At 36.1% G+C, this 27,663-nt stretch overlaps 1 protein-coding gene across 3 annotated transcripts in view; it reads right to left on the bottom strand.

The window, feature by feature from the left end:
• ODF2L (outer dense fiber of sperm tails 2 like) overlaps window positions 1-20,952 on the bottom strand; it is a 46,743-nt gene extending 25,791 nt beyond the window's left edge. Inside the window, exons 1-7 of one of the 3 annotated variants that reach the window (XM_044673619.1) lie at window positions 20,658-20,952; window positions 17,489-17,590; window positions 15,209-15,381; window positions 12,345-12,474; window positions 9,179-9,238; window positions 8,984-9,055; window positions 6,478-6,594 (exon numbers count right to left, since the gene is read on the bottom strand). In XM_044673619.1, coding sequence (XP_044529554.1) covers window positions 6,478-6,594; window positions 8,984-9,055; window positions 9,179-9,238; window positions 12,345-12,474; window positions 15,209-15,381; window positions 17,489-17,590; window positions 20,658-20,891 — 888 coding nt within the window. In that variant the 5' untranslated portion in view covers window positions 20,892-20,952. Of the gene's footprint in view, window positions 1-6,477; window positions 6,595-8,983; window positions 9,056-9,178; window positions 9,239-12,344; window positions 12,475-15,208; window positions 15,426-17,488; window positions 17,591-20,657 lie in introns of those variants that run through there. The other 2 variants (XM_044673620.1, XM_044673621.1) reach the window with 2 other exon arrangements.
• Window positions 20,953-27,663: the final 6,711 nt, after the last annotated feature.

Raw genomic sequence — 27,663 nt, 5'->3', positions numbered from 1 at the left:
AGGGAAATAATGAAAAAAAAAAACATGAAGGAAGGTGGCTTAACAGTACCAGATATTAAGCTATACTATAAAGCAGCAGTCATCAAAACAATATGGTACTGGCTAAGAGATAGAAGGGAGGATCAGTGGAATAGACTTGGGGTAAGTGACGTCAACAAGACAGTGTATGATGAACCCAAAGAGCCCAACTTTTGGGAGAAGAATAAACTATTTGACAAAAACTGCTAGGAAAATTGGAGAACAGTATGGGAGAGATTAGGTTTAGATCAACATCTCACACCCTACACCAAGATAAATTCAGAATGGGTGAAAGACTTGAATATAAAGAAGGAAACTGTAAGTAAATTAAGTGAACACAGAATAGTATACTTGTCAGATCTCTGGGAAAGGAAAGATTTTAAAAACCAAGCAGGAGTTAGAAAAAATTACAAAATGTAAAATAAATAATTTTGATTATATTAAATTAAAAAGGTTTTGTACAAACAAAAACAATGCAACCAAAATCAGAAGGGAAACAACAAACTGGGAAAAAATCTTTATAACAAAAAATTCTGACAGAGGTCTAATTACTCAAATATACAAGGAGCTAAATCAATGGTATAAAAAATCAAGCCATTCCCCAATTGATAAATGGACAAGGGACATGAATAGGCAATTTTCAGATAAAGAAATTAAAAGTATCAATAAGCACCTGAGAAAGTGTTCTAAATCTCTAATAATTAGAGAAGTGAAAATCAAAACAACTCTGAGGTACCACCTCACACCTAGCAGATTGGCTAAAATGATAGCAGGGGAGAGTAATGAATTTTGGAGGGGAGTGGTAAAATTGGGACATTAATGCACTGTTGGTGGAGTTGTGAACTGATACAACCATTCTGGAAGGCAATTTGGAATTATGCCCAAAGAGCGATAAAAGAATGCCTACCCTTTGATCCAGCCACACCATTGCTGGGTTTGTACCCCAAAGAGATCATAGGGAAAAAGACTTATACAAAAATATTTATACCTGAGCTCTTTGTGGTGGCAAAAAACTGGAAAACGAGGGGATGCCCTTCAATTGGGGAATGGCTGAACAAATTGTGGTATATGTTGGTGATGGAATATTATTGTGCTAAAATAAACTAGCAACAATGCAATGACCCAAGACAATTCTGAGGGATTTATGGTAAAGAACGCTGCCCACATTCAGAGGTAGAACTACAGGAGAGGAAACACAGAAGAAAAACAACTACTTGAACACTTGGGTTGAGGCGGACATGATTGGGGATGTAGACCCGAAAGGACCACACTAATGCAACTATCAATAATATGTAAATAAGTCTTGACTGACCACACATGTTAAAACCAGTGGAAATGCGAGTTAGCTATGGGGGGTAGGGGGTAAGGGTAAAGTAAAAACATGAATTAAGTAACCATGGAAAATTTTTCTAAATATAAAAAAATTAATCAAAAAAAAAAAAAAAGAAAAAGAAAATTCCAAATGGGGACAAGAGTGGAACACAACTGAAATGAGTGAACCACAACAATAAATTCTCTTTATGGTTCAAATGTAGTCTTGATATCTAAACGATAGAGAGATAAATCAGAGAAATAAAACTAAAGACCCATATTCCTAATCAATATGGACACAATAAATTTTAAATAAAATATTTGCAAAGGGGATAAAGCAACCACTGAAAAAAATTATCCATTACAACCAGGAATTTAAACCAGGAATAGAGGGTTGGTTCTATATCAAAAAAATATTAGACCATATTACATCCCTCCCCTCAAAAATATCACAATAGTATCAACAGATACAAAAATGGCTTTTGATGAGACACAATGCCTATTTCTGATATCAACACTAAAATGTAAAAAGCAAAGAGATAAACAAATTTTTCCTTAATATAATAAACAATATTTAAAAGAGCCAACATTATATGTAAACCAGAAGCCTTTCTAAAATTTTTAGGGGAAAAACAAGGATACCCATTTTCACCACTATTATTTAACATAAATTCTAGAAATGGTAGTTATAGCAATAAAACAAAAAATATATATACCCAGAGAATGAGCATAGACAAAGTGAAAATAAAATTTTTTGCAGCTAGTCAACACAGAAAACCCTGGAGTCAAGTAAAAAGGAACTATAGTAACTTCAGCAAAATTGTGGGATATAAAATAAACCTATACAAATCAGTAGCTTTCTAAATGTTACTAACAAAACCCAGTATGTAGACAAACAGAGAAAATACATTCAAAATAACTACAGAATATATAATATACTTAGGAGTACACGTAACAGGATAAATGCAGGGATTTAATGAAGAAAACCTCAGAATACAGAAATAAAGACATACTTAAAAAACTGAAGAAATAATAATTGCTTATAATTGGTCTAGGCCAATATAATTTTACAATACATAAACAATACTATCTAATTTAAACTAAAGACCCATATTATTTATTGTCATATCAAGCTACACATGATTATTTATAGCTAGAAAAAATAACCAAAAGATATTAAAATTTGTAGATACAAAGTGTCATGATTCTCAAAGGAACTAATTTTAAAAAGTAGGAGGAATAGAGCCTTTTGGTATCACATCTCAAACTACAAATCAATAATCAGGTCATTGAATGGAAAAAATTAGGTCACTACAAACAAAAAGAAAGGAATACTATATAAGGGTTGTTTTGTATCAGCTAATTAAATTTGGCCAACTGATATCAATTGATGACCATGGAGGGAAGGGATGACACATAACATGGTAAGGGTTAATACTATCTACTTTCTATATGGAAATGTTCTTTTGCTGTTCATTAAATTCATATTTAAAAACACATATACAGAGCAAGGACACAAAATGATAAAGCTGCTTATTTTCCCAATGAGGAAAACGGAATCTATCTAGTGAGGCAATTTAACTTGCCAGGCCTCATAGATATAAGGGGCAAAGCCTCTTCTAAGGATTCTAAAACCACTGTTCTTTCCATGACATGCAAGGATTTAAGCTGTCTATGTAAAATATTAAAAGTCTATGAAATTCTGAAGGTCAAAAACAGGTTGAAAAATGCTCTTAGTTACCAAATCCTTCTGTAGTAAGGCTATTATGATTCTTGTATCATGAAAAAGGTAAGTTTAGGTCAAAGAAGATGCTGAAAAGATAACTAATTACCAAAAAAATGTCTAAGCAAATGTCAGACTCAAAGTGCACCATTAAGGCATGTAGGTGTTCAGAGGCTCAACCTTAGTCTCTGAGCTCTATACCAAAAGTCCTTAGTGTTGTAGTCAAACACAAAACATAAAACTGGAGGTACATTATAGATTTGGTTTAATTTAATACCACACTTAACCAGTCCACGTAGAGAGAGAGAGAGCACTAAGCTAGGTGCTAGGGGAAATTGAGAGAAAATTAAGGCAATTCCAACCTTCGTGGAGTTTATATCTGATAAGGGGCACACAGCACATGCTCTCAACTTGCTCTTCCAAACCCATTTGACCAGTACATAGGGTCCCTGCCACATTTCCCTTCAGGGCTATAGAAGCCACTCTGCTGGTTTCAGGGGCACTTTTTCTAGTGCTATCACTCAAGAGTTCCAACAGGTGAGCCAGTCAGGTAGACTTAATTAGCTTTTAGAAGTGGATATTATATAGTTCATATAAAAGATACCCCCCCCCAAATGCTGTGCTTTAATCTCCCAACATTACACAGAGTCCAAGGGAGAGAGCTTAAGCTTAGAGGGAACACGAAGTAAGGAGTAACAGTTCCTATCAGTCTTTTAGTCCTCAAGTGGCTCCCTTTAGGAATGGAAAAGGCTCCTTCCAGAGTCCTAAACCCGCCTCCGTTATCAATTCTAGGCTATCCTCAACAGACACTACTACCAAGAGTTGCTGTTATCCCTGGAGAGGCTACAAAACTGATGGAATACTCCAACAAAGGACAGACAGTGCAGAAGGAAGCTGGGGCCAGCTGCCCCCCATTCTTCCCTCCCTCCACAAGCAGTTAGATGCTCAAAGGCTTCAGCCCTAAGATTCCTGATGCACTAATCTCCTATCCCTCCTGGTTTGGGAAGGGCACTGGAAGGCATGGCCAAGTTCCTCAATCAAAAGGAGCCAACTTCCTTCCTATGCAACCATCACTCCAGTTCAAATGGCTTTCAAAGATATCTAAATTGATTAAATATATTTCAAGCTTGGTCTAAAGTATATGATTGGCTGATTGACTCATCCAGGCCATGTTTACAGAAGGACATAATCAAGATGTGTTCTCATCTTGTTAAGGCATGAAAGTGAAGCATCTTATCACTGACCTTGTCTTTCCTTTAAATGGTAGAAGAGAATTTATATAAAAACCTTAAAAATATTAATTTTAACATCTCATTTCTCAAATAATTCTTTTAGAATAATTCTCCAGAGAAGTTATACAAAAACATGGACAATTCCTGCCAAACTATAATATTATTAAGGTGGTTTCTAAATTCTTTTCAAATAAGGTTTTGGTTTTAAATTATTCACAACTACTCCATTATAAAAAAACAAACCCTTTAATATAAATTATTTATTGGAGGGAAGGCTATAAAGGTGCTAGAGGAAATTGAGAGATAATTAAGGCAATTCCAAACTTCATGGAATTTATATGTGATAGGGGGATGGCACTTGCTCTGAACTTGCACATTATATGTAAATGTATTTAAAATTGTAAATAATTCTGGGAAAGGGTCTCTTGAACAAGATTTGCAACTTATCTACATGACCAGCATGTAGAAGCAAATAACCACTAAATTGTCCTTTAGCAATGCTTTGCACTATACTCTCCAGCACTTCAAAAAACTGAAATCGGGAAAAATAAAAAATGAGCATAGCATATGTTAACATGGGGCAGACAGGTGGTGCAATGAATAAAGCACAGGCTTAGAATTTGGGAGATATGATTTCAAATTTGCCCTCAGATACTCACTAGCTATGTGACTCTGGGCAAGTTTCACTTAACCTTGTTTTAGTTTCATCATCTGTAAAAAGAGCTAGAAAATGCAATGGCGAACTCCTCCAGAATCTTTGCCAAGAAAACCCCAAAAGGGGTCACAAAGAGTCAGAAACAACCAAACAAAAATATGTTTAATGTATTCAATGTATTTTGTAGCTGTTTCGAGAATCTATGGGATATAAACTGTTATTCCTTTAATAAACCACAGGATGTCACTACTACTCCATGTATAATGGCAGTTACAGAACTCAAGTAAAAGAATTACCTACGGTACATTTCATTTCCTTTTGTTAGAAGCTTAAAGAGATTCATTTAATACCACAAAATCTGTACCTAATGTATGTTTTCTACCTTTCATGACTTCCATATCAATAATCAATATGCTTTTTCTAAACTTCAGGCTAAAGTTTTAAATGAGAAAAAAAATGTTTTATTCCAAGATTTGGTAAATAGTTTGTCAATCAATAAGCATCAACTAAACTCTTAGTATGTGTAAGGCACTGTGCTAAATAAACACTGATTATATAAAGAGAAATTGAAGAGTATCTCTATATGAAAAATATTTCATTTTACCATCTCCCATTAATTCTTCCTTGGAACTCCATGAAGAATAGAACAGTGAGTTGGATTGTGAGAGGGAGAAGGAAAAAAAAAAAAGACTAGAACAGTCATTCCAAATTAGGGAAAACGGATAAAAACACAAAAGTAGATGAGGGCTGCACAAGATTACTGAAAACTGAGTACTTTGATTTGTCAATATGGTAGGAGCAGAAAGTACAAGAAGGATGAAATTAAGTTGGAAGAAGGAGACTGGAGCCAGACTTAGGAGAGTTTTTCATAGTGAGCAAAGACATTTCTCTTTTATGCAGGCTACAATGAGTAGACACTACAGATTTCTCAGAGTTGTCAGACCTATGTTTCTAGTCTAAAGCCATCCATTTGGACCAGTAAGGGAAAGGACTAGATATTAACTAGCTGATAATTAACAAGAGGCACTCTTCTGTCTTTCAAAGTCACATATTTGGGATGTGAAAAAAAATCAAGTTTGTTTTGCTTGATGATGCTTACTTGCACAAGGGTTGTTTTGTTTTGCTTTTTTCCTTTTTTTTTTTTACTGTAAACTCTCCTTCACCAAATTTCTCATAGAATTTTGTTTGAGCTTCTATGTAACACTGAAATTTGACACAAAGGAGAGTGAGATACAGACTTCCCCTCTACCAGAGGTGGATTGACTGTAAGTTCCTTCACAAAAGGATGGTGCTATAGCTATCAATATATATCCCAGTTCTGGAAAGTACTAGACTTAATAAATGCATGCTTAATGGAAAACACTGCAGAACAGGGCCATCCCCAAATGAAAATTTTGTTAGAAATTTTAGTGTGTTGATTACTGAAACTACTCAATACTTGTTTAATTAAATTTCCCAATTTCAATTCCTGTAAAAACTGCCAATATGAAGGAATGTCTTGGATTACAGCAGTAGTTAAAAAATAAGTACGTGTTAACCTTTATATGTGATTTCAACTGGTCATTCTCAGCTTCTTTTTTTTGAATCTGTAGCTGCAAGTGAGATTGCACCGATTTTACTGAATGTGAAAGCTGACTTGTCTTTAAGGTATTTGCCTAAGAAAGAATGGAAAACATTAAGCACATTAGTCTTTGATGAGTCACAAAAATTTACCCCAATGTTTTCCCTGTGATCTTTTATTCAACTATAATATTTTTAAAATGTAGTAAAAACATAATGTAAGACTATATAATCTTTTATTCATAGTAATTACATGTGCCCTATGTGATGCTATAAGACTTTAGTGTCTGACTTCAAATACTTACCTTGTCTGTACAAAATCTGGAATATAATCCTGGGCTAGCATACAGTTGGAAAACTACAAAATCATTTCATTGCTCAATTAAGCTTCCAATTTTGTGGAGGGAAAAATTATGGTTCATAATTTATATTTTATATGAAAACTATAAAATTTTGTTTTTACATAGAACCTAAAGTATTTCCCCCCTAAAATTAGGGGCAATGGCAACTAGATAGTATTAATAATATCTTAAAATTTCCAAATAACCAGAGTTGAAAATAGATGTACCTTTATTTCTTTCTGAGACTATTTGAGTTTTTATGTTTTGGCAACCATGAAGGGATTACAAGTACCCATAATCTTCTGATATTTTTCTTCCTACTAACTCTAAAACTATCCCTCAGCCAGCTATTTTGAACTAATTCCTAAACTTTAAAATTAAATAGGCAACCAAACATGATACTGAGCAGCATGACCCAAATTGGGAAAATGCTATTTCTTGTATATCTAAAATGGCTTGTGATCCCAAAAAATACATCACAGTGGATATATCTAGCACTGTTTCTGGGGATACTTATAACAGGATATGTTGCAGTCCATCTATCTCTCTTTAAGAGAAGATTGACAGATAGCTTGAGTAACCTAGAAATTCAAATCTGTAATCAAGTCTCTGTAAAGGAGCATTAGAATTGGAAAAAAAAAAAAAGACTCAGATTCAGTCCCTGTATCCTGTCACACATATTGTATTTGTTGATTGGTTGATTGTTTTAAGATCTAATTCTGTTTGTTAAATTACTGTGTTTTGGCTATTGGTTGTGTGTTCTGTTGCAGTCTTTGTACCTCCCCATATGACTGGACTGGAGACAAATGAAAGAAAAATCTGAAGTGATTTTTACTATTGTAGTCCTCGCCTCCAAAATAAAATAGATGGGACACATAAAAGACATGCCTTTAGAGCTGTTACAGTTTCATGCCAAAGGAAGGAGAAATTTAAAGGTAGAGAACAAAAGAGAAGTTCCTGCTATAAAAGTTTTATATAAAGCTGTTTTCTAAATGAAAATTAATGTATCCCAAGTTGATCCAAATGTTGGTCAACATCCTCCTCAGGGGGGATTCAAGGGGGATTGTATAAATGTCATAGGGATTGTATAATTGTCATGAAACTAAAAAAATCTTTTGAGAAAGAAACATTTCAGGAAAGAGAGCTCGATAACTCTTTGAATCTAGAAGATGAATTATTTGAAGAAGGCACCATGAAGATGCCTGAAGGAAACCTCCACAGCATGAGAAAACCCAGAACGAAACATGGAGCATAATTGATTGAACTGTGGGGGGTTGTGACATTATTTTATATGTATGCTCTTTGAGTTCACACTTGTGAAAAGGGAATCCTTTGTTCTTTTTGCCTAGCTGGAGTTAACACTTTGGTTGGCAAATAACTTTGAATCAACAGTAGCTTGAACTAGGTGGGAGAAGCTTGAAAACCACTTAGTGAGTTCACACCTTACTTGATGCTAGGTGAGAAGCCAGCAAGATACTTGGAGAGCTCCACCTTTTTCCCCAAACACAAACAGCCAGAAACTTAAGAGTTCACACACTCAGAAAGGTGTGAACTCAAAGGTGACAACTGTTATGAGTATTCTCATTCAATATAACACAACTCAAACAATTTGGAAACTGTGATTGGCCCCCATGAAAAGAGGCAGGGACAGGAAACCACCATAAAAGCCATGAAAATCCCTGAGCTTTCAGTCTGGTGAAGGAGGCTAGTAGAGAGTGAACTCCAAGAAGGAGAGAGTGAACTCTAAGAAGGAAGTCAGCTTCAAGAAGAAGGTCAGCTCAAAGAAGAAAGTCAGCCTTAGGAGTCACCTTCAGCTCCAGACATTATCTTGGGTGAGTGGATAGCTGGTTTTCCCTTCCTGTCTTCTGGAGATAGTTTAATTCTGACTGAAGATTAACAAGTCCTGAACTGGAACAATATTTAGTTAGATAGGTTAATGTCTTTTCTACCCTTTAGTATTTCTCTACTTTCACTCTTTCCACCTCTTTTATAAATAAAAGATTTATAATTTTCATATATTTAGCCAAAGCATTCATTATAACACTTACAATGTAAAGAGCAATTTTAGGCAGGGGAGAATTTTTTTTATTGGTTTCCAGAAAAATCTGTAAATAGCTTGAGTTTTATACCAAAATGCACTTACTTTTTCTTTCTGAATAAAAGAAGAAAGCTCCTGGATATAGTCCTCCTTTTCTAGGACTTTCTTTCTAAGAGCCTAAAGCAATTAAAATTAGAAAATCAGAAATATCACAAATGAGGTAGTACTGTATACATTTATAAAATTTAATGATAAACAAGGCAGAAAAATAATAGGGAACTTACAATTAAAAGAACTTACATTATTTTCAGATTCATTATCAGCTAACTTGGCCATCAATATGTCAACTGAACTGCTCATCTACAAATTCAAGGCAAATATAAGTAAAGATAAAGAAGAACATATATAAGCATTACTGTAAAAATAATTAATTCAATGAATTATCATAAAATCTATTAGGACAATTTGGTTGTTTTTAAATATTTCTTCATCAATAAATCTATTTTGCCTAAATTATCTAAATAGTTATGTCTTGTTTCCAAACCATCCTGTTATATCCAAAATGTGATATATTTACATATTAATATTTTAAAATATCTAGTATGTAACTGACACCATCATATACCTGATAAGTGTATGAGATACACGTGAATGGTAAATATATTAACTAATAAGTATATATATGTATATATATACACACACACACACATACACTTGTGAAAGGCCAATCAGAGAATATACATACACTTGTGAAAGGCCAATCAGAGAAATAGGATCTTTAATAGGTCCTTTTATCTGGATTCCCATAATGATCAATACGGCTAATACAGCTTTGTGATTGATTCTAGTAGCCTAAGCCCGAAAGGCTGGGCTACAAGCAAGTTGGTTAATCCAAAATAATTGACCCCTCCTGGAGGTTCCTTTTTTGGAAGTCATTGAGAAAAACAGAGTCTATAATAGATATTTTATCTAGACCCCATTATAAGATCAATGACAGATAATACTGTGTGTTTGATCTTTCTTCCCTATAAGTCAGGATGCAGTCAGAAGGGTTGTCTAAGATAAAAATCTTGACTCCTCTCTTTGATTCCTTTTATGATCCACACCTTTTCTTATTGGAAAGCATTATAATCTAATTTTCTAGGAAAGCTTTATGTTCTTAGTAAGCCAGTAGTCAAGGAATTAACAGTTTTTCTCCAAGACAGAAAGGCAGAATTTAAGCTGCCAGTCCGCTTCTAGACAGACAAGGTCAAAGTTAGACAGTTACAACATTTTGCCAGGTGCTTTCCAACACATAATGTTAAAAAAAAAAAAAACCTATTCACAAAATTATCTCTAGAAATATAGAGACTTTTCCCAGAAATAATTGGTAGATAACAATGAGGTTCCCACCTTGAATCTTGTTCTATTCCAGGCTTAATCTATATGAGGTAACTTTTACCTTGAGTTAATCTGTATGAGGTAACTGTACAAACTATAACTTTATTGTGCTTTGTAAAACCATATACTCATCATGACACAATTCTGTAACTTCGGCTTGACTGCAAAACTGCAAACCCACTTAGGCTTTGTGAGAAATGATTCTTTTGGAAATGATATAAATAAAGAAGGCTCAGAGATGGTTCTTCGGATCAGCACTGGGCAATGGATGGCCACTGTTTCCAAGTCTTTTTCATCCTTAACAATCTGATACCACTGTAGGCCATTCAAAACCCTGTCAGTATATAGAGCTGGATCTCTATATACACTTAAGCATAATCATGTATGTATATATGTAAATGCATAAGCATAACATAAATACACAAATGTACTGTACAAAGATATATACATCCATATATGTATGAATCCATAGAAGACAGAGGTTCAAATTCTGCCTAGATTGGCTAATGATTCTGGGCAAGACATTATCCTAGTTATACCACAGGAAACTTTAGGTTGCAGAGAAAATACAAGATAAGCAATTGCTAGAGGAAGTTTCCTCCTCTGGGAACTACCTGCAAAAGTGAAATCACACGTCTAGTAACGATCCCTTTTCCTATATAATTTATAACTATAGTATGTTTCATAGAAACTTAGAGAATATGTAAAATTCTAAAGAACTCTCACTGGGACTGGAAATTTTGATTTTTATCTTTTAAGTTCTGTAATGTTCTTTTACTCAGAAGTTCATAGGAAGTGATCATCATCCCAAAATTTAAAAAATGAATAATTTCAGAGTATGGCCACTAACTATTGGTTTTGAGGTTGTTAAAAACTAGTTCTTTATTCTCTTTTCACTTGAAAATGACAATGACAACATTTCTATTAAATATAACTCTCTCAGAGCCCATTTTATTTTCATACACTTTGATATTTAAAAGTTTAATAATCAATACTCTCTAATTCAAATATTTGATACCATGCTAATAATCATTTTCACATGTTCCATGTAATTGAAGTATAAAAATCTCTGGTTTCCACTTCGAAATCCCCCAGTCATGAGTATGATGAAAATTTATATTACTCTTTAAACACAAACCAAAAATAAAATCTCCTATATTATTCCTTACCTTCGGACTAGCCATCTATATTTGGAGTTATCTTATTTTTTTATACTGAGTCTTTCTAAATAAGTGGTCTAAAATTCATTTTGCATTTTAAAAATGTTCTGGATAATTTGTCAATATAGGCTTCTGTTTAGGAATCATCATGTTTATATGTGATAAGGTTATTAGCTGAAAAAATATAAAACCAAAATAGAATTTTAAATAGTGTAATTAACGATAGCTTTTACTCAAATACATTACTACTATTACTACGACTACTACTACTACCTGAGCCTATTTATGTTGGGTTTCTTCCACAGTCATTGCTTTGTTGAAGTTCTATCAGAAAAGCCCTTTTTCCCTGTATAAGTCATCAAGGAGCAACCGTAAGGAAAAAAATAAACCTTATAATTCAATATAAGAGTTGAAATGCTAAAGTTAGAGAATAAAGAGAGATAACAGACTAAAATCTTAACTCCCCTTCCCCCCAACTCAAGCTTTAGTAAATATTGAGAAAATTTGAGGATATATAATTCTAAGGATGAAAAACATTCCAAGCATGAATAAATGTCACTCCTCTGGGAAATCAAGTTTTCCCCAGAAGAAATTTAAAATTTCAAATGTTACATGTCAAATGTTAGTCAAGCCAGACACAAAAGAGTAAGATAAAATGTAAGATCTATGTCCTTAGTTCTCTTTCATTTCTATCTATGAGGAACTTTAATGGCTAGTATAAATCAAGAGGATGTATGAACCCCGACTGTCTACCCACATGTAACATGGGAAATAACTACATTTTTGCTTTTCAGCAACTAGCTTAAATGACCAAAGAGAGTCTTTATGCATTGCAAAATTATTCCCTAAATCTGTGCCAATTTCTATTTAAGTTGTTAGTATTCATAAGAATTTGAACTTTTATAAATACAATTCAAATTACTCACATTTTCATTAAACCCAGCAAGGGAGTCTTTAAATAATGGTATCAGTGACACTACAGAATTAGCAGCAATCTCAGCTTCCTCAAGTATTTTCTCAAGTTCAGTCTCTTCATTTAGGGTATCTTGTTTCAGCCTATACCCCCACAGACACACCAAAAAAAAAAAAAAAAAGATTTGAAGTTAAATCTGCTTTTCTCATCATGCTTTCAATGGACAGAAATAAAGCCTTACCTTAATACCTCATTGGGACATGGAGTAATCCTGGATTTTCAAAGGTTATGTCAGTGAAACACATTTTCCAAATAGAAGTTTGCATATAAGCTGGGTGTGTCTGTCATCCAAGAAGCAACCTGAATAAGCTTGAAAGGCTCATCTACTAGGTTATCCATAGTGTGAAATTTTTGGCCACAGCACTCAGCAGAGGCAGCATGGCACATTCCCAAGAACTCAGGTCTTGGAAGAGGACTGGATTCAAACACTGTCTTGATCACTTGATCACTACTGGTGTAACCAAGGATGAATCCCTTATCTCCTCAAAACCCATTTGTTCAAATGGAAAAGGAAGATAAGAATGAAATTCTCCCCTCCCCCCAACCTGGAAAAAGGAAAGTGCTCTGTAAGCCTTGAAGCAATATATTTTTCCTCATTACTACACCATACATTTTTGATCTCTACTAGGAACAGGCAGAGTAAAGAAATCATCTGTCCTCAAACCATTGCTATTTTAAAGAATAGCAGAATTGCAGGCCAACATGGATTACTGCCTCCTAATGAAAAAGAATGAGCCATCAGAGAAGGTACAAAGAAGCTATAAAGAGTCTGGGTATGGGCCCAGAGATAAACAATGGCTATATCCATTATCTGAGGACTGGCCTGGTTATCTAGAGCTCATCTTCAGAAGACTGGTGGATTTCTGTCCAACACACCAACTTAGGTTGTTGCTTTTAATCATTTCAGTCATGTTGAGCAATTCAATGGCCCTATTTGGAGTTTTCTTGGCAAAGATACCAGAGTAGTTTGCAGTTTTCTTTCTCTAGCTCATTTGACAGATGAGGAGACTGAGGCAAACAGGATTAGGAGACTTGTTCCAGGTCATACAGCTAGAGTCTTAGGAAAGATTTGAATTCATGAAGAGGATTCTTCCTAACTCCAGGCCTGGTGTCCTAGCTACTGTACCACCTGGCTGCTCAATCATACCAACTAATGAATGTTATCTAAGAATCTTTTCTATTTGGCTACAATGAATTTATGTCTACTAATCAAAGTGAAACCTAATAATCAATCCATTAATATCTGTCACTTGGGAGTATTAGGCTTGTATTGCAGAACCAATACTGGTGGAGCAACTGGTAGAAGACAATATAGTGTGTGGGATGAAATGAAAACAGTTCAAAAATGTTCCACTTTAAACAAACTGGAATCAGAGAAAGAGGTGGCTTGATAAAGCAGCAGTTTTTTATTCTCCTTTCAGAAGGGTGGCAGACTACCCAATGACAATGTACAATAAATGGCAAATGCCCTAAATGGGAAATGCCAAAGCCTGGGTATAAGAACAGATTTTTTATAGTAATCCTGACACAAGATTCCCATGCACACCTCTTCCTCCCCACCCCACCCCCACATTTCTGTCTAGTCCCCTTTGTTGGGAAGGGGAGGTATGACATACAATCTTGGACATGTGATCTAAGTTTCAGTATACAAAAGAATTTCATCCCCCCAACAAGAGTTACATACGCCCAAGCTAAAAAATTGAGCTGTGCCATTCATTGAGCCTCCGTATTTTTCCCAGGCTTATTTGTCCTGTTATCAATCACCTCCCTCTAGACTGGTTCTGAGATTTTTTTTTAGATAAATGACCAAATGTTCTTTGTGAATTTAACATCATTGAAACAAACCAAATGCATTCTCTGGGAAAACCACACAAATTTGTTTCACACAATAGGAAGCTGATTTAAAACTTTTTGATATAAACACTGCCTGATAATTAGAGCTCTGGAAGAGTGGAACAGGTTGCCTTGGCAAGCAAGTGGGCTGGACAACTAATTGTCCTGGAAAGGGAATTCTTCAGCTAGATTTCATCACCTCCACTTCAGCAATTCCTTTCAACTCAGATTTACAATAAAGTAAATCACCCAAGAAGCTAATGTCAACCAAGCCTTACAATTTTAATATTTTTTGTCCAATATCCTAATTAATATGTACATTCATCCTTCTAAAAGAATCCAAATGAATCCCACATAACTGCAAACCTTCAGGATATATCATTTCATTATTATAGTTTTTCCTTCAAATAATGTATACTATCAACCTCAGAGGTTCCTTTGAATTGCTATGTAAAAAATTCATCCCATTCTATCCAATTCCTGGGTGATAAGTCTCTCAACTTAATTAGGCTGGTCCTGAGATTACATTCCACATCGGATGACACTTTAACATGGAAGAAGTAGCCAGAATTTGTACGTCTTTTAAGTATCACAAGTCATCTCCCTGCCAAAAATGAACCATGTGAAAAAGACTTAAGTAGAAGGAATCAATTATTCTTTATAAACTACAATTCCATTTATCTGAAGTATTCATGCTTATATTTACCAAGGCCAAAAGCCTTTGCTATGTAAATATTTTATATAAGGTTTTTATTATTGTTTCCTCAAAGATTAATCCAATTTTGAAAAAATGAAACGTGTAGTCTGATGATATGAATCAATGACTGCTAGAATATGATTAGATACTTTACTGGAAATGTAGAAGGAAAAAATCGTAAAAATTTTATTCAAACACAAGTTATATAAATTACCTTTACATGTATAATTTATATAACTTATCTAAATTATAGACATTTAAAATTAATTCCTTATTAATTAGCATACCAGTTCACTTCATTTTCACTTGCACTCCATGGCTGATTATTTTCTTGTGTTTTACTTGGATGATGTGATGACAATTCTTCAGAATGATTTTCATGTTTTTCTGGCTTATCCATAAATCCAATAATAGAATCTGGATCTGGCTTTAGGAGTTCCTTTTCCAGGCAAGCTGAAAACTTGGAAACAGTTGTTTTTTTTTTAATTTTAGCTTTTCCTCAGCATTTCTGGATGAACTTTTGACTTCTATCACTAACCTAATTAGATCAAAGCAATTATCATCCTAAGCAACCCCTTATGGGAATGTGGAAAAGCATAAAGAGAAGAGAATTGAGAAGCAGATACACTTACTAGCTGTGAAAGCTTGTATAAGCCATTTATCTTTTCTATACCTTAATTTGCTTATCTATAAACTGAGATATTTGTACTTTCTCTTCCAGATTTGTGACTAAGGTATTCCATTATTGCTGTCCAACATTCAATAACTTTAAGTAGGTTTGAAATACAGCTAAAAGCTGCACAGTGAATTTTTAAAAAATACTTTCCAAAATGAGGTTAAAAGCATCAGAATAGTGGCAAAATTGGGACATTAATGCATTGCTGGTGGAGCTGTGAACTGATCCAGCCATTCTGGCTGGCAATTTGGAATCATGCTCAAAGGGCTATAAAAGAATGCCTGCCCTTTGATCCAGCCATACTATTGCTGGGTTTGTACCCCAAAGAGATCATAGATAAACAGACTTGTACGAAAATATTCATAGCGGCGCTTTTTGTGGTGGCAACAAATTGGAAAATGAGGGGATGCCCTTCAATTGGGGAATGGCTGAACAAACTGTGGTATATGCGGGTGATGGAATACTATTGTGCTAAAAGGAATAATAAACTGGAGAAGTTCCAGGCAAACTGGAGAGACCTCCGGAAACTGATGCAGAGCGAAAGGAGCAGAGCCAGAAGAACATTGTACACAGAGACTGATATACTGTGGTAAAATTGAATGTAATGGACCTCTGTACCAGCAGCAATACAATGACCCAGGACAATTCTGAGGGATTTATGGTAAAGAAAGCTACCCACATTCAGAGGAAGGACTGCAGGAGAGGAAACATATAAGAAAAACAACTGCTTGAAAGCATGGGTCGGGGTGGACATGATTGAGGGTGTGGACTCGAAACTACCACACCAATGCAACTATCAACAATTTGGAAATTGGTCTTGATCAAGGACACATGACAAAACTAGTGGAAATGCGCATCGGCCATGGGTGGGGGGGGGGGTGCAGGAGGGGGGGTTGAAGGGGAAAGGTGGAGCATGAATCATGTAACCATGTTAAAAATGAATATTAATAAATGTTAAAAAAAAAGCATCAGAATACTATTATACTATAGAATATAGAAACAGAGTAAGATATACATAGACTGATGCAGAAGGACTTAAGCAGGAAAACAATATACATTATGATTACAACAATGTAAATTAAAATATCAAAATCAAAACTGAACTCTGTAATTATGACTAAGTTTGGCCTCAAATAGGATTTATAAGAATGTATCTCCCTCCCTTCTTTGTATGAGTATGGAACAAGGTTGGACATCATTAATGTACTGGTTAGTTTTGTTAAACTGCTTTTTTCCCCTTCTTTCTTTTTTAGTCTTTGTTCTAAGAAATGGTTCAGGGAGGGGGATATATTAGGGAAATATATTTGAAATGATGACATAAAAACAAAAGTTATAAATAAAAATGTAAACAAAAACCCTGATGACTTTTTTTCTCTGTCTGGAATTTCATCCTCTCCTATAGTGAAGCAAAAACAGCTGTGACCCAATGAGAGATTGATGCATCTGATACTTCCTCACTAGAATCTGGAACACTACATCTGATACCAGATTCCAAGTATGAACAGAGAAAGGTATAACCAAAACACTGTATAATTACTATAGCAACTAAACCATTTAAATATTCTTGTTTCTCCACCTCTAAGTTCCTGAAGGGCAGAGATTATTTTGTTTGTGTCCTTCTATTCATAGTACAAAGTACTTGGAACACAGTAGACATTTAACAAATTTCTGATGATTTGTTGCATTGTTGATTCTATAGTGAGTATTCATTGTTTGAATTGATAAATCAACAATTTAGAATGTAACAGTCCAGCTTCACAACAGGATGCCCAGCTAGAGATTAAGCCTTGACAACCTTTCCAACTTTAAAATTTTCCAAATTCTGGTTAAACTTGATAAAACTTTAAATAGTCTTCTTCCTCTCAAAAAAATAAACAACTCACAAACTTACCTGAAAGAAATCAGGATGAAATGTCTGTCTTTGATTTTTGGAACAAGATGGATCACTCTTCTCAGGTTGAAAGAGAGGTACTGACATTCCAATACTTTCCTCCTGCAGAAAATTTGGAAGGAACTTCACTAATGTTGTTTGCACCACTCATAAAAAGTCTAGATGAGGAAATCAGAGAATGTCAGAAGAAGGTAACATCAAAATTAAAGCTCTATTTCACACTCCTGGATAGAAATTTTTTTAATATACTATAACTTTCCCTACCCTAATTTAACCTCTCCTTGATAGCTCAGTCAAATGTGGTATAATAGAAAAAACACTAGAGTAAGCATTAAAACTGCTTGTTTCCAGCTTAGACATTACCAACCAAGAGAATATGGCCGAGTTACTTATCCTCCTGAGCCCATTTCTTTATCTATAAAATAAGGAAAACTTGCTTGAAAGAGTTACTGTGGGGAACAAATCAAATATAAGATTTTAGTTTTATGAGGATTGAGACTCATGAGGTTTAATGAAGACTGTAGGCCTATATACTCAGTGGCCCCAGACTACATCTTTGTAAAGCTTTCCCAATGCTTATCTGCTGAGCTGTTACTTATTACTATAAATGTACGTGGAGCAATCAGGTGCCCCACTCCTCATCATTCTACCTAACCATAGGCCTCTTAGAAGCCGTGAGCAACAATAGCAAGAAAACTTATTAGTTTCTTAGAATTCTAATTAATGTGGTAAGGGAAGGCACAAAGACAATAGATTTAAGATGCAAGTATTATACATCCAGAATTGGCAACAAACACTTTGCGTGGGATTGGCTGATAACAATATCTTTCCTTCATGTGGCATTTTAGTTAAGAAGTGTTTACATAATGAAATCTGGGAGGAGACCTAGGATTGAATCCTAGCTTGGCTTCTGGAAAATCATTTAACTTGTCTAGGTCTACATTTCTTTATCTGTTCATGAGTTGGGTAGACTAGAGGAACTCTTAAGGTCTGTCCCATCCCTAAATCTATGACCCTACAACCCTCAAAACAACCCAAGATGTTAAATAGTGCATCATTATCTTTATCCTACAGATAAGGAAATATGTTCAGAGGTTAGATGGATCAGACCATAGACATTGAGCATGAAAGCAAAGGTCCAAAGCCAGGATTGTTTGATTAAAATATTAGTGCTCCTCTCATTATACCACATTGGCACTCTAGACTATACAAATTAAAACATCAAGATTAAATCCATTATTTTATTGTACATTATGAGCGATAAATACTAATCTAGAACAGGTTTAAAAAAAACCACTAAATTATTACTAGCATGATATAAGGGAGCTGACCAAGGATTCAAAAACACATGGGTTCAAGTAAGTCATTTTCTGATAATCAATGTGAAACTCTGGACAAGTCATCTGACTTACAAGTGTCCTGGGCAACTCTGAAGGAATAAAAGTTGAAAAACAGCTGCCCATTGTGGGGACAGTGTGAGAACAGCAGGGGCTTCCATAAAGCAAAACTCTGGAAAGCCTATAAAGATCCCTTAGTAGCAGACTCTGGGGTAGCCATAGTGCAGCTAAAGTCAGACATGTAGCTCATTCTCACCTGAGGCTTCAACTCCTCCCTCTCCTCCTTCTTTGCTAACACTGGATGTTCCAACCAAGAACCACTGATGTATGCGCTCTGGAAATTTGGGTTAGATGGTTACATATTGACATATCAGCCTATAGAAAACTGTCTAGATTCAATGAAGTAAACCAGATCGAATGTACCACCCTGTAAATCATTACATTTTCATTGTGTATGTGAAAGCTTATTTAAGCTTTCAGACTCTATAAAACAGAATCCATAATCAATAAACCTTGTCTTGAAAGTCATCAGCTTTCTTGGCCCTTCCAATCCCTGCTTTGTTCTTATTTTCTCTCAATTCCCTTGCCCCTACTTGGGGACCCGTGGATAATTTGGCAAGGACTTGTCAGCCCATCTATATTAGTAGAGGAACTTTCTTCTGAAAGAATTTCCTACCAATGAAACCAAAGTCATACTAAACCTCAAGCTCAGCCAGGAAAATCTTAAGTATCATCTAGTTCAACTCATCTACCTTTGCATAAGTCTACTCTCCAATAAACCTGACAAAGAATTCTCCTATTTCTATTATTTTACCTTTCTTCCTATCCCTAGAGTAGTGAACCCAAGATTGCACCATGTAGGTATGCCCTATGTTCATAATTACTTGAATGTTGTCTTAGGCTCCTGGAGAGAATGGCCTATGCTCCTTTCTTTGAATTTCAAGTGTTTATTTAACACAATGCCCAGCACACAGCAATGCTTTAAGGATCAAAAATCTAAATCAAACGAAAGTATCTGGAAAGTGTTCAGCACAGTTCCTGGCCTCTAAATATTTTGTTGATTGAAGGAATAACCTAGGAAAATGTCTTTTTTTCTTCAAATACCAGTTAGAGAAAAAGAATTGGAATCAAGTAAATTTTTTTTTAGAAGTCCAAAGCTCTTTGGTGGGTGTTTTCTTATTGGCGCCTTTATTCATACTAAAGAATAGATCCAACTCCAGTGATCTCTGCGACTGAACCTACTGAAGCATAAGGAATGGAAGGCTTGGACTGAGGAGGAACCCACACTCCCATCTAGTTGACTATGAACTAGTGTTCTATGCAACTTTGAGATGAAGAAAAGGTGGAAATTTGCATTAGTGTGAGGATTCCTCACTTGGAAGTTCCTATACCAGTGAGATAACAAAATTAATCTCTATCCAGGCCCTTTGTGTCTTCCGGGGTTATAATGGTAATGTTAAGATGCGTCCCCTCCCCTGGATGGGTAGATTTGTAGCAGTCCCAAATACCAAACTGACCTTGGGAGAGTAGGTTCAAGAACAATGTTATCAAAGCTCCTACAAAGTGCTAAAAACTCTGTGTGGGCAATTTACAATTATTTCATTTACAAGTCAGGATTTGGGGTGGTGGGCACAATTATGCTCACTTCACAGATGAGTAAACTGAAGCAGAGGCTAAGTGATGTGCCTAAAGCTACATCTGAGGCTGGATTTGCCCTCAAGCAGGGGCTGCCTCGCTCTGATAGCCACTCCCTCTGGGCCTCAGTTTCTCCCGGGGTAGTTGGGGCAGTTGGCCCCTGTGGCTTCTCATGGTCACTCCCGCCGAGCCCCTACCCTAGTCCACGAGTCAATTCTGAGGATGGCTTCATAGGCCAGGACATTCTGGGAAGAGATGGCGGCGGCCGCGGTGCCACCGAGGAGAGCCGAGCGCAGCCCCAGGGGTTCCTGCATGAGACCGCCTCGGGACTCTATGGGTCTGCTTGGGACTACCCTAGGGGTCAACGCAGACGGAGAAAAAAGGAAACAACACGAGGGTAGGGCTGCGACCTCATGAAAGCGTTGCAGCATTTTCCTCCTGGACCGCGGAGAGCGGAAAAGGAAGGAGAAACAGAAGCAAGTGGCTCGCGAGCTTCCATCTCGATACCCGACTACTAAGGCGCTTCTGATGTCACCACGCCGACGCCAGCGTCAGCACGTCGAGTAGCGCGAATATAAAGGGGACGGCGGGTTAGGTCAGCGGTAGAGGAAGTGGCTCCTCGGCCCGGTGTGGGGCACTGTTTACTGTACCGTTGCTCTATCAAGGAGTAAACGAGCGGAAAATGGGGCGTGGGGACGGTCAGGGAAGGGTTTGCGGGTTGCCTGGCGGAAAAAAGCGTGTTCCTTGGGTTCGCTAGCGGAAAAGTCGCAGTTACCGGATAAAGTAGGACGAACGCAAGCGGCTTCTTTGGCACCCTCTGAGCCCCTCCTCTTCCGTTCTACCTGCCCCTGCCTAAGCTCATTGGCTCGCTCCGGGAGAGGGCGGGCTCCCGGCACCCATGTGTTATTGGTGTGCTTGGGGAATGGGGCGGGCCTGGGTAAAACCTGGTGTCTGTCAAGTATAATCCACTTGGTGGTAGAGGATTTCTAGGGGAGAAACCTACCCTGGTTACTAACCAAGCTCAGTGCGACCTTAGAAGGCAGAAATGAACCATTTACCTAGGAAGGGCTGCTATTGCTTCTTAGGGGCAGGGAGGATAAAAGAAAGATTGGGAGGAAAAAAAAAATGAAACCATCACGTGATACGGGCTGATGAGCTTGAGATCCCTACTGCTTCTCCAGGCAGTCTGACCTGTAAAGCCCTCGCTAAGAAAGGCTTGAGTATCCTGAGCTCACCAATAAAGACCTAACTCGTTACTGTTTTTAACCAGGGCTAGGTATTAAGTCACACCTATGTGACTTCTTTTTGGGTGCGCCAGTTTCTGATTTAACTGACTCCTGTTGTTGATTCCAGACTTCAAAGGATTAAAAATGTAGAGTCCTCCCTGGATCTTAACCTAAATTTTAAGATAAACTGAAACCCAGAGAGGTGACCTAAGAGAACTGGAAGATCATGGGTATAAATGGCACTGCTAGGATTTGAATGGGGACCGGGAGCCAATAAGGGGCAATGGAATCCAAATGTCCTTCACTTATGAGTTGAGAAAACTCACATCCTTTGAAAATAAGTGATTTACCCTAGGTTAAAATTTGGTCAGGAAAAGGGAAAGGGGACACATTTATTTTGTGCCTACAAATGTCCACATGAGGACAGTAACAACGAAACTTTACAAATATTATTATCCTTGCAAGTTTCTTTGGAAATATCCAGGCCTTTGCCATTACACTGATAGAAATGCCTTTAGTGTGTTACCTGTTCCCACACTGAGGGAAGGAAACCGGTCTTGCCACTCTTACGAAAGAGGCTATTTTTTTAAAGGACCCCCTGCTTTTTAAAAGTTTTTTGAGCAGTTTTTAGGTAAATCACTAGGGTAGAATATGGTACAATTGTAGTTGCTTATTAATTAGATTAAATTAGTAAAAACTAGTAAAAATAGTAAAAAGTTCAAGGATTGGTTTTAATATTGTTAAATTGGATAAAGGTGGAGAGTATCTCCGTAAATATACATACTGAGGGATAATCAACCATATTAGATGATACTAAAGGTTATAGGAAGAAAAAAAATCTGTTAGATATAGTTATAATTAGATTAGAATATAAAAGGCTTGAACTTTTAGAAGATGAAATTTAAGAGAGCATATAGTATTAAATTTGGGTTCAAAAAATCAAAGCCACAAGAAATATTAACAAATTTACTTGGTGCTTTAGGACTTGCAAAGGATGTTATCTTAGTTATTCCTCCTAACAACCTTATAAATACTATTGGTATTGATCACCATTTTACAGATAGGAAACTTCAAGGCCAAATGTTAAATGACTTACTCAGAGTCACTCAGAATGTAGAGGTAGAATTGGAGTGCAAGGAAAAGCCATATTCCCAAAACCATTACTCTTTTTATTTCATCAGGTACTTCTCAAAATAGATACACAAGTTTGAAAAAGATCTGGGACCCTAGCAGATGACAGCAAAGCTCACCATGAGTAGTCAGAAATGAGATATGTTCAGAGAAGTATTATAAGGGACACTAATGCATTACTGATGGAATTGCAAATTAATCTAACCATTCTGGAAGGCAATTTGGAATTATGCTCAAAGGGCTTTAAAAGAATGCATGTCTTTTGATCCAGCCATACCACTACTGGGTTTGTAACCCAAAGAGATAAGGAAAAATGTTTGTACAAAATTACTCAAAGCTGCACTCTTTCTGACTGCAAAAAATTGGAAAATGTTGGAGTATCCCTCAATTGGGGAATGACTGAACAAATTGTAGTATCTGATGGCTATGGAATACTACTGTACTGTAAGGAATGATGAATTGAAGGATTTCTGTATGAATTGGAAAGATCTCCAAGAACTGATGCAGAGTGAAACAAGCAAAGTCAAGAGAACATTGTACACAGAAAGTGAAACATGGTGGAACTATCCAGTGTAATGGACTTTATTACTAGTAGTAATGCAGTAATCCAAGACATTCCTGAAGGACTTATGAAAAAGAACACTATCCACATTGAGAGAAAGAACTGTGGGAATAGAAACGCAAAAGAAAAACTTATGACTTACGATTTATCATTTATATGGATATATGATTTAGAGTTTTGGTTCTATGGTAAAAATGAATAATATGGCTTCCTTCCTTCTTCCCTTCCTGGTGGGAGGAGAAATGAATAGAGCCAAGATAGTGACTTAGAAGCAACAAAAACTTTATCTCTCTCTGATAATCCTTCCAAACCAATATTTATAACACACTTCAAAGACAACAGAAACCCTAATCCAACAAGGAGAGGAGGACACAGTCCTCTCTTGGGGAAAACATGTTAAAAGGACACAAATGAGGGACCCAATCAAAGCCACCTTAGCCACAACTCCAGTTAGAATGCCAACTGTGATTACTCTGAAACTTAGACCTATTGTGGAGGGATACAATGAAAATGAATATGCATTTAATATTATCCCAACAGATTTGTGAGAAAGAATGCTATCCACATTTAGATAAATAATGGTTGGAGAAGAAATGCAGAAGAAAAACATATGATTTGTCATGTTTTTATATGGGTATATGGTTTGGAGTTTTTAATTTAAAAAATTATTCTATTACAAAAAATGAATATGCAAATAAGTTTTGAGGGATAATACATGTATAATACTGTGGATTTGTTTGTCAGCACTGGGAGTGGAGAGGGAAGAAGGGAGGGAGAAAACATGAATCATGTAACCATGGAAATTTTTTTTTTAAAATAAAATATGAAAAGAATATGGTACTGGCTGAGATAGGAGGGTGGATCAATGAAATAGATGGGATAAATGACCTCAGCAAGCTAGTGTTTGATAAATCCAAACATCCCAGCTTTTGGAACAAGAACCCCCCTTTTGACAAGAACTGCTGGGAAAATTAGAAAACAATATGGGAAAAATTAGGTTTAGATCAACATCTCACACTCTGTACCAAAATGTAAAATTAATAATTTTGATTGCATTAAAAAGTTTTTGTACAAACAAAACCGATGCAATGAAAATTAGAAGGGAAGCAACAAACTGGAAAAAAAATTTTGTATGACAAAAATCTCTGACAAAGTTCTAATTTCTTAAAATTTATAAAGAACTAAGTCAAATGTATAAGAAATCAAGCCATTCCCCAATTGACAAATGGTCAAGGGACATGAATAGACAGTTTTCAGATGAAGAAATCAAAACTATCAATAATCACATGAAAAAGTGTTCTAAATCTTTCCTGATTAGAGAAATGCATATCAAAACAACTCTGAGGTACCTCCTCATACCTAGCAGATTGGCCAGTATAACAGTAAAGGCAAATAATAAATGTTGGAGGGGGTATGGCCAAATTGGGACACTACTACATTGCTGTTGGAATTGTGAATTGATCCAACCATTCTGGAAGGCAATTTGGAACTATGACCAAAGGGCTTTAAAAGAATACCTGTGGGAGCAGCTGAGTAGCTCAGTAGATTGAGAGTCAGGCCTAGAGACAGGAGATCCCTAGCTTCAAATTTGGCCTCAGACACTTCCCAGCTGTGTGACCCTGAGCAAGTCACTTAACCCCCATTGCCTAGCCCTTACTGCTCTTTTGCCTTGGAACCAATACACAAGACAGAAGGTAAGGATTAAAAAAAAATAAAAAAGAATACCTGCCCTTTGATCCAGATATACCACTGCTAGGTTTGTACCCCAAAGAAATAATAAAAAAAAGAGTTGTACAAAAATGTTCATAGCCATGCTCTTTGTGGTGTCCCTTGACTGGGGAATGGCTGAACAAATTGTGGTATGTGATGGTGATGGAATACTATTGTGCTGTAAGAAATGATAAAATAGAGGATTTCCAAATGAACTGGAAAGAACTCATGAACTGATGCAGAGATAAATGAGCAGAACCAGAGAACATTGTACACAGAAAGTGAAACATTGTGGAACCATCAAATGTAATCAACTTTTCTACTAATAGCAATGCAATGATCCAGGACAACCCTGAGGGGCTTATGAGAAAGAATGCTATCCACATTGAGGGAAAGAACTGTGGGAGCAGAAATGCAAGAAGAAAAGTATATAATTTATCACTTGTTTGTATGGGTGCCTGATTTGGGGTTTTGGTTTTAAAAGATTACTGTATTACAAAAATGAATAATATAGAAATGGGAACTAAGTGATAATACATGTATAACCCAGGGGAATTGCTTATCAGCTTTAGGACGAGCAAGGTAAAGAAAATGAATCATATAAACATGGGAAAATATTTGAAAAAATAAAAGAAAATTATTTTTTAAAGAATCATAAACTGCTTTAAGAGAGGCAGTATCCAGGATTAGGGAAATTAAGTTTCTCACTTTAATCTCTTCCCACCTATTCTATTGTGTGCTTTTTGAGTGTCACATTTTTAGACTGACACTGATACAACTGGAGAGTTTTCAGAAAAAGGCAACCAAAAGAAGAGTCTATAAGATTGTTCTAGAAGGATCAAGGGAGGCAAAAAATGCTTAATGAAAACTAGACTTGTTCTGTTTGACCCTAGAGGGCAGAACCAGGTACAAGGAGAAAAGAGGCAAATATACCCTTTATGTAAATTAACACTTCCTTAAAACTACAAGTATTTAAAAGTGAATTGGATTGCTTCAGGAAGTAATGGATGGTTGGGTGGGTTCCCATCTCACTGGATATCTTAAGCAAGGCTGAAGACCTCTTATTTCAGAGAGGGGATTCTTACATGTAACACTGAGTGGTCACTGAGATCCTTTTTGCGCCTTATAGGATAAGATTCTTAAATCCTACCTAACAATATGTTGAACAGGAATCAAAAAGCTACTCAGAGCAAATGGAAGATTTTGTAAGTTAGAAAATTAGTAGGAAAACTGTGAACTCTCTTAAAATCAGGAAGGAAAGGAGATGTGAGTGTGATTTAAAAATATGGAGCTGGGTTGTCAAAAAGAGCTAGCTGACCCCCAGAAGAGGGATTATAACACTTTTGTTCTGCTTTGTCCCTGAGGGAAGAACTAAGCCAAAGACAGAAGTTCCAGAAAAAGGAAATTTGAGTTCAATGTCAGGAAAAATTTTCTAACAAGACCCATCCCAAAGTGAAATGAGCTTTTTCAAACACACATGCAACACAGAGATTTTTGTTCAGGTTTGGGTTGGTTTTATTCAGATATAGAATAGCCTATGAGGTCCCATCTGGATATAAGCTTCATTAAGGTTCTGGGAAATCTTTATTTGCAGTGTGTTTGGACTTTTCTCCTACTTTCACAAAAAGTTTATGAATATTGTTACATGTGCATATATACCCACTGATTTTTGTCTCCACAAAAATGTTCCAAATTATACATGAAACATTCATTGTTCCATGATTCCCTCACCTCACACAGACTTAAGTTATAGTGCCCCAAAGGACTGAAGAAGAACTTGTGCCTTCTTTACAAGACATTGTTTGGTAGGAAAACAAGTAAAGGCATAAAAAGCAGATGTGAGATATATGATAATCTGTTTTTGATGTCCACAGAGATACTTGGCTACAGTATTTACTAGCTTTATGCACCCATTCTCCAAGCTTTAATGCTTGCTGGCTACTTTTCTGGGTCTCTTTCCTTTAGACTGGATTCCTCAGGTATCAAAGACTTTCTTTGCCTTTGTTTGTATACCCAGTACTTAGTTCAGATCCTGTCACATAATAGGTAGTTGGGCTTAATAAATGCTAGTTGTCTTACCGACTGGCTGCTTCCTTATCTGGCTGTTTCCTTATCTATAAAATGGTGATAATATGGCCAATCTTACAGGTGTGTTGTGAGGAATAGGCTTAATAAACCTTAAGTGCAATATAAATGTGAGTTTTTACATATAATATTCCTTTAGAGCCAACAACTGTGGGAGATAGAGGCTATTATCCCCATTTTACTGATGAGGAAACTGAGGCGGGGTTAAATGGCTTTGCCTTGAATCATACAGTTAGTGAATGTGATAGGATTCCAAATCAGGTTTTCTCACTACAAACCTGTCTCTGGGTCAGCTCTCTATCCACTGAGCCATCTAACTGTTCCTGAAGCATTTTTTCATGACAAGAGAGATTTAATTTCTTCATCTGAAAATTGCTTTTTCTTATCTTTTTACTTTTTGTCAATTTGGGCATGCTTTGTTTTCTTATAAATTTGACTCAGTTCTCTATATATTTGAGAAACGAGGCCTTTGACAGAGTAGTATGTTAT

Source organism: Gracilinanus agilis, chromosome 4 (genome assembly GCF_016433145.1).
Source record: "Gracilinanus agilis isolate LMUSP501 chromosome 4, AgileGrace, whole genome shotgun sequence".
Classification (NCBI taxonomy): domain Eukaryota; kingdom Metazoa; phylum Chordata; class Mammalia; order Didelphimorphia; family Didelphidae; genus Gracilinanus; species Gracilinanus agilis.
Note: the sequence above shows the minus strand (reverse complement) of the source record. Positions and strands in the feature narration are given on the sequence as shown.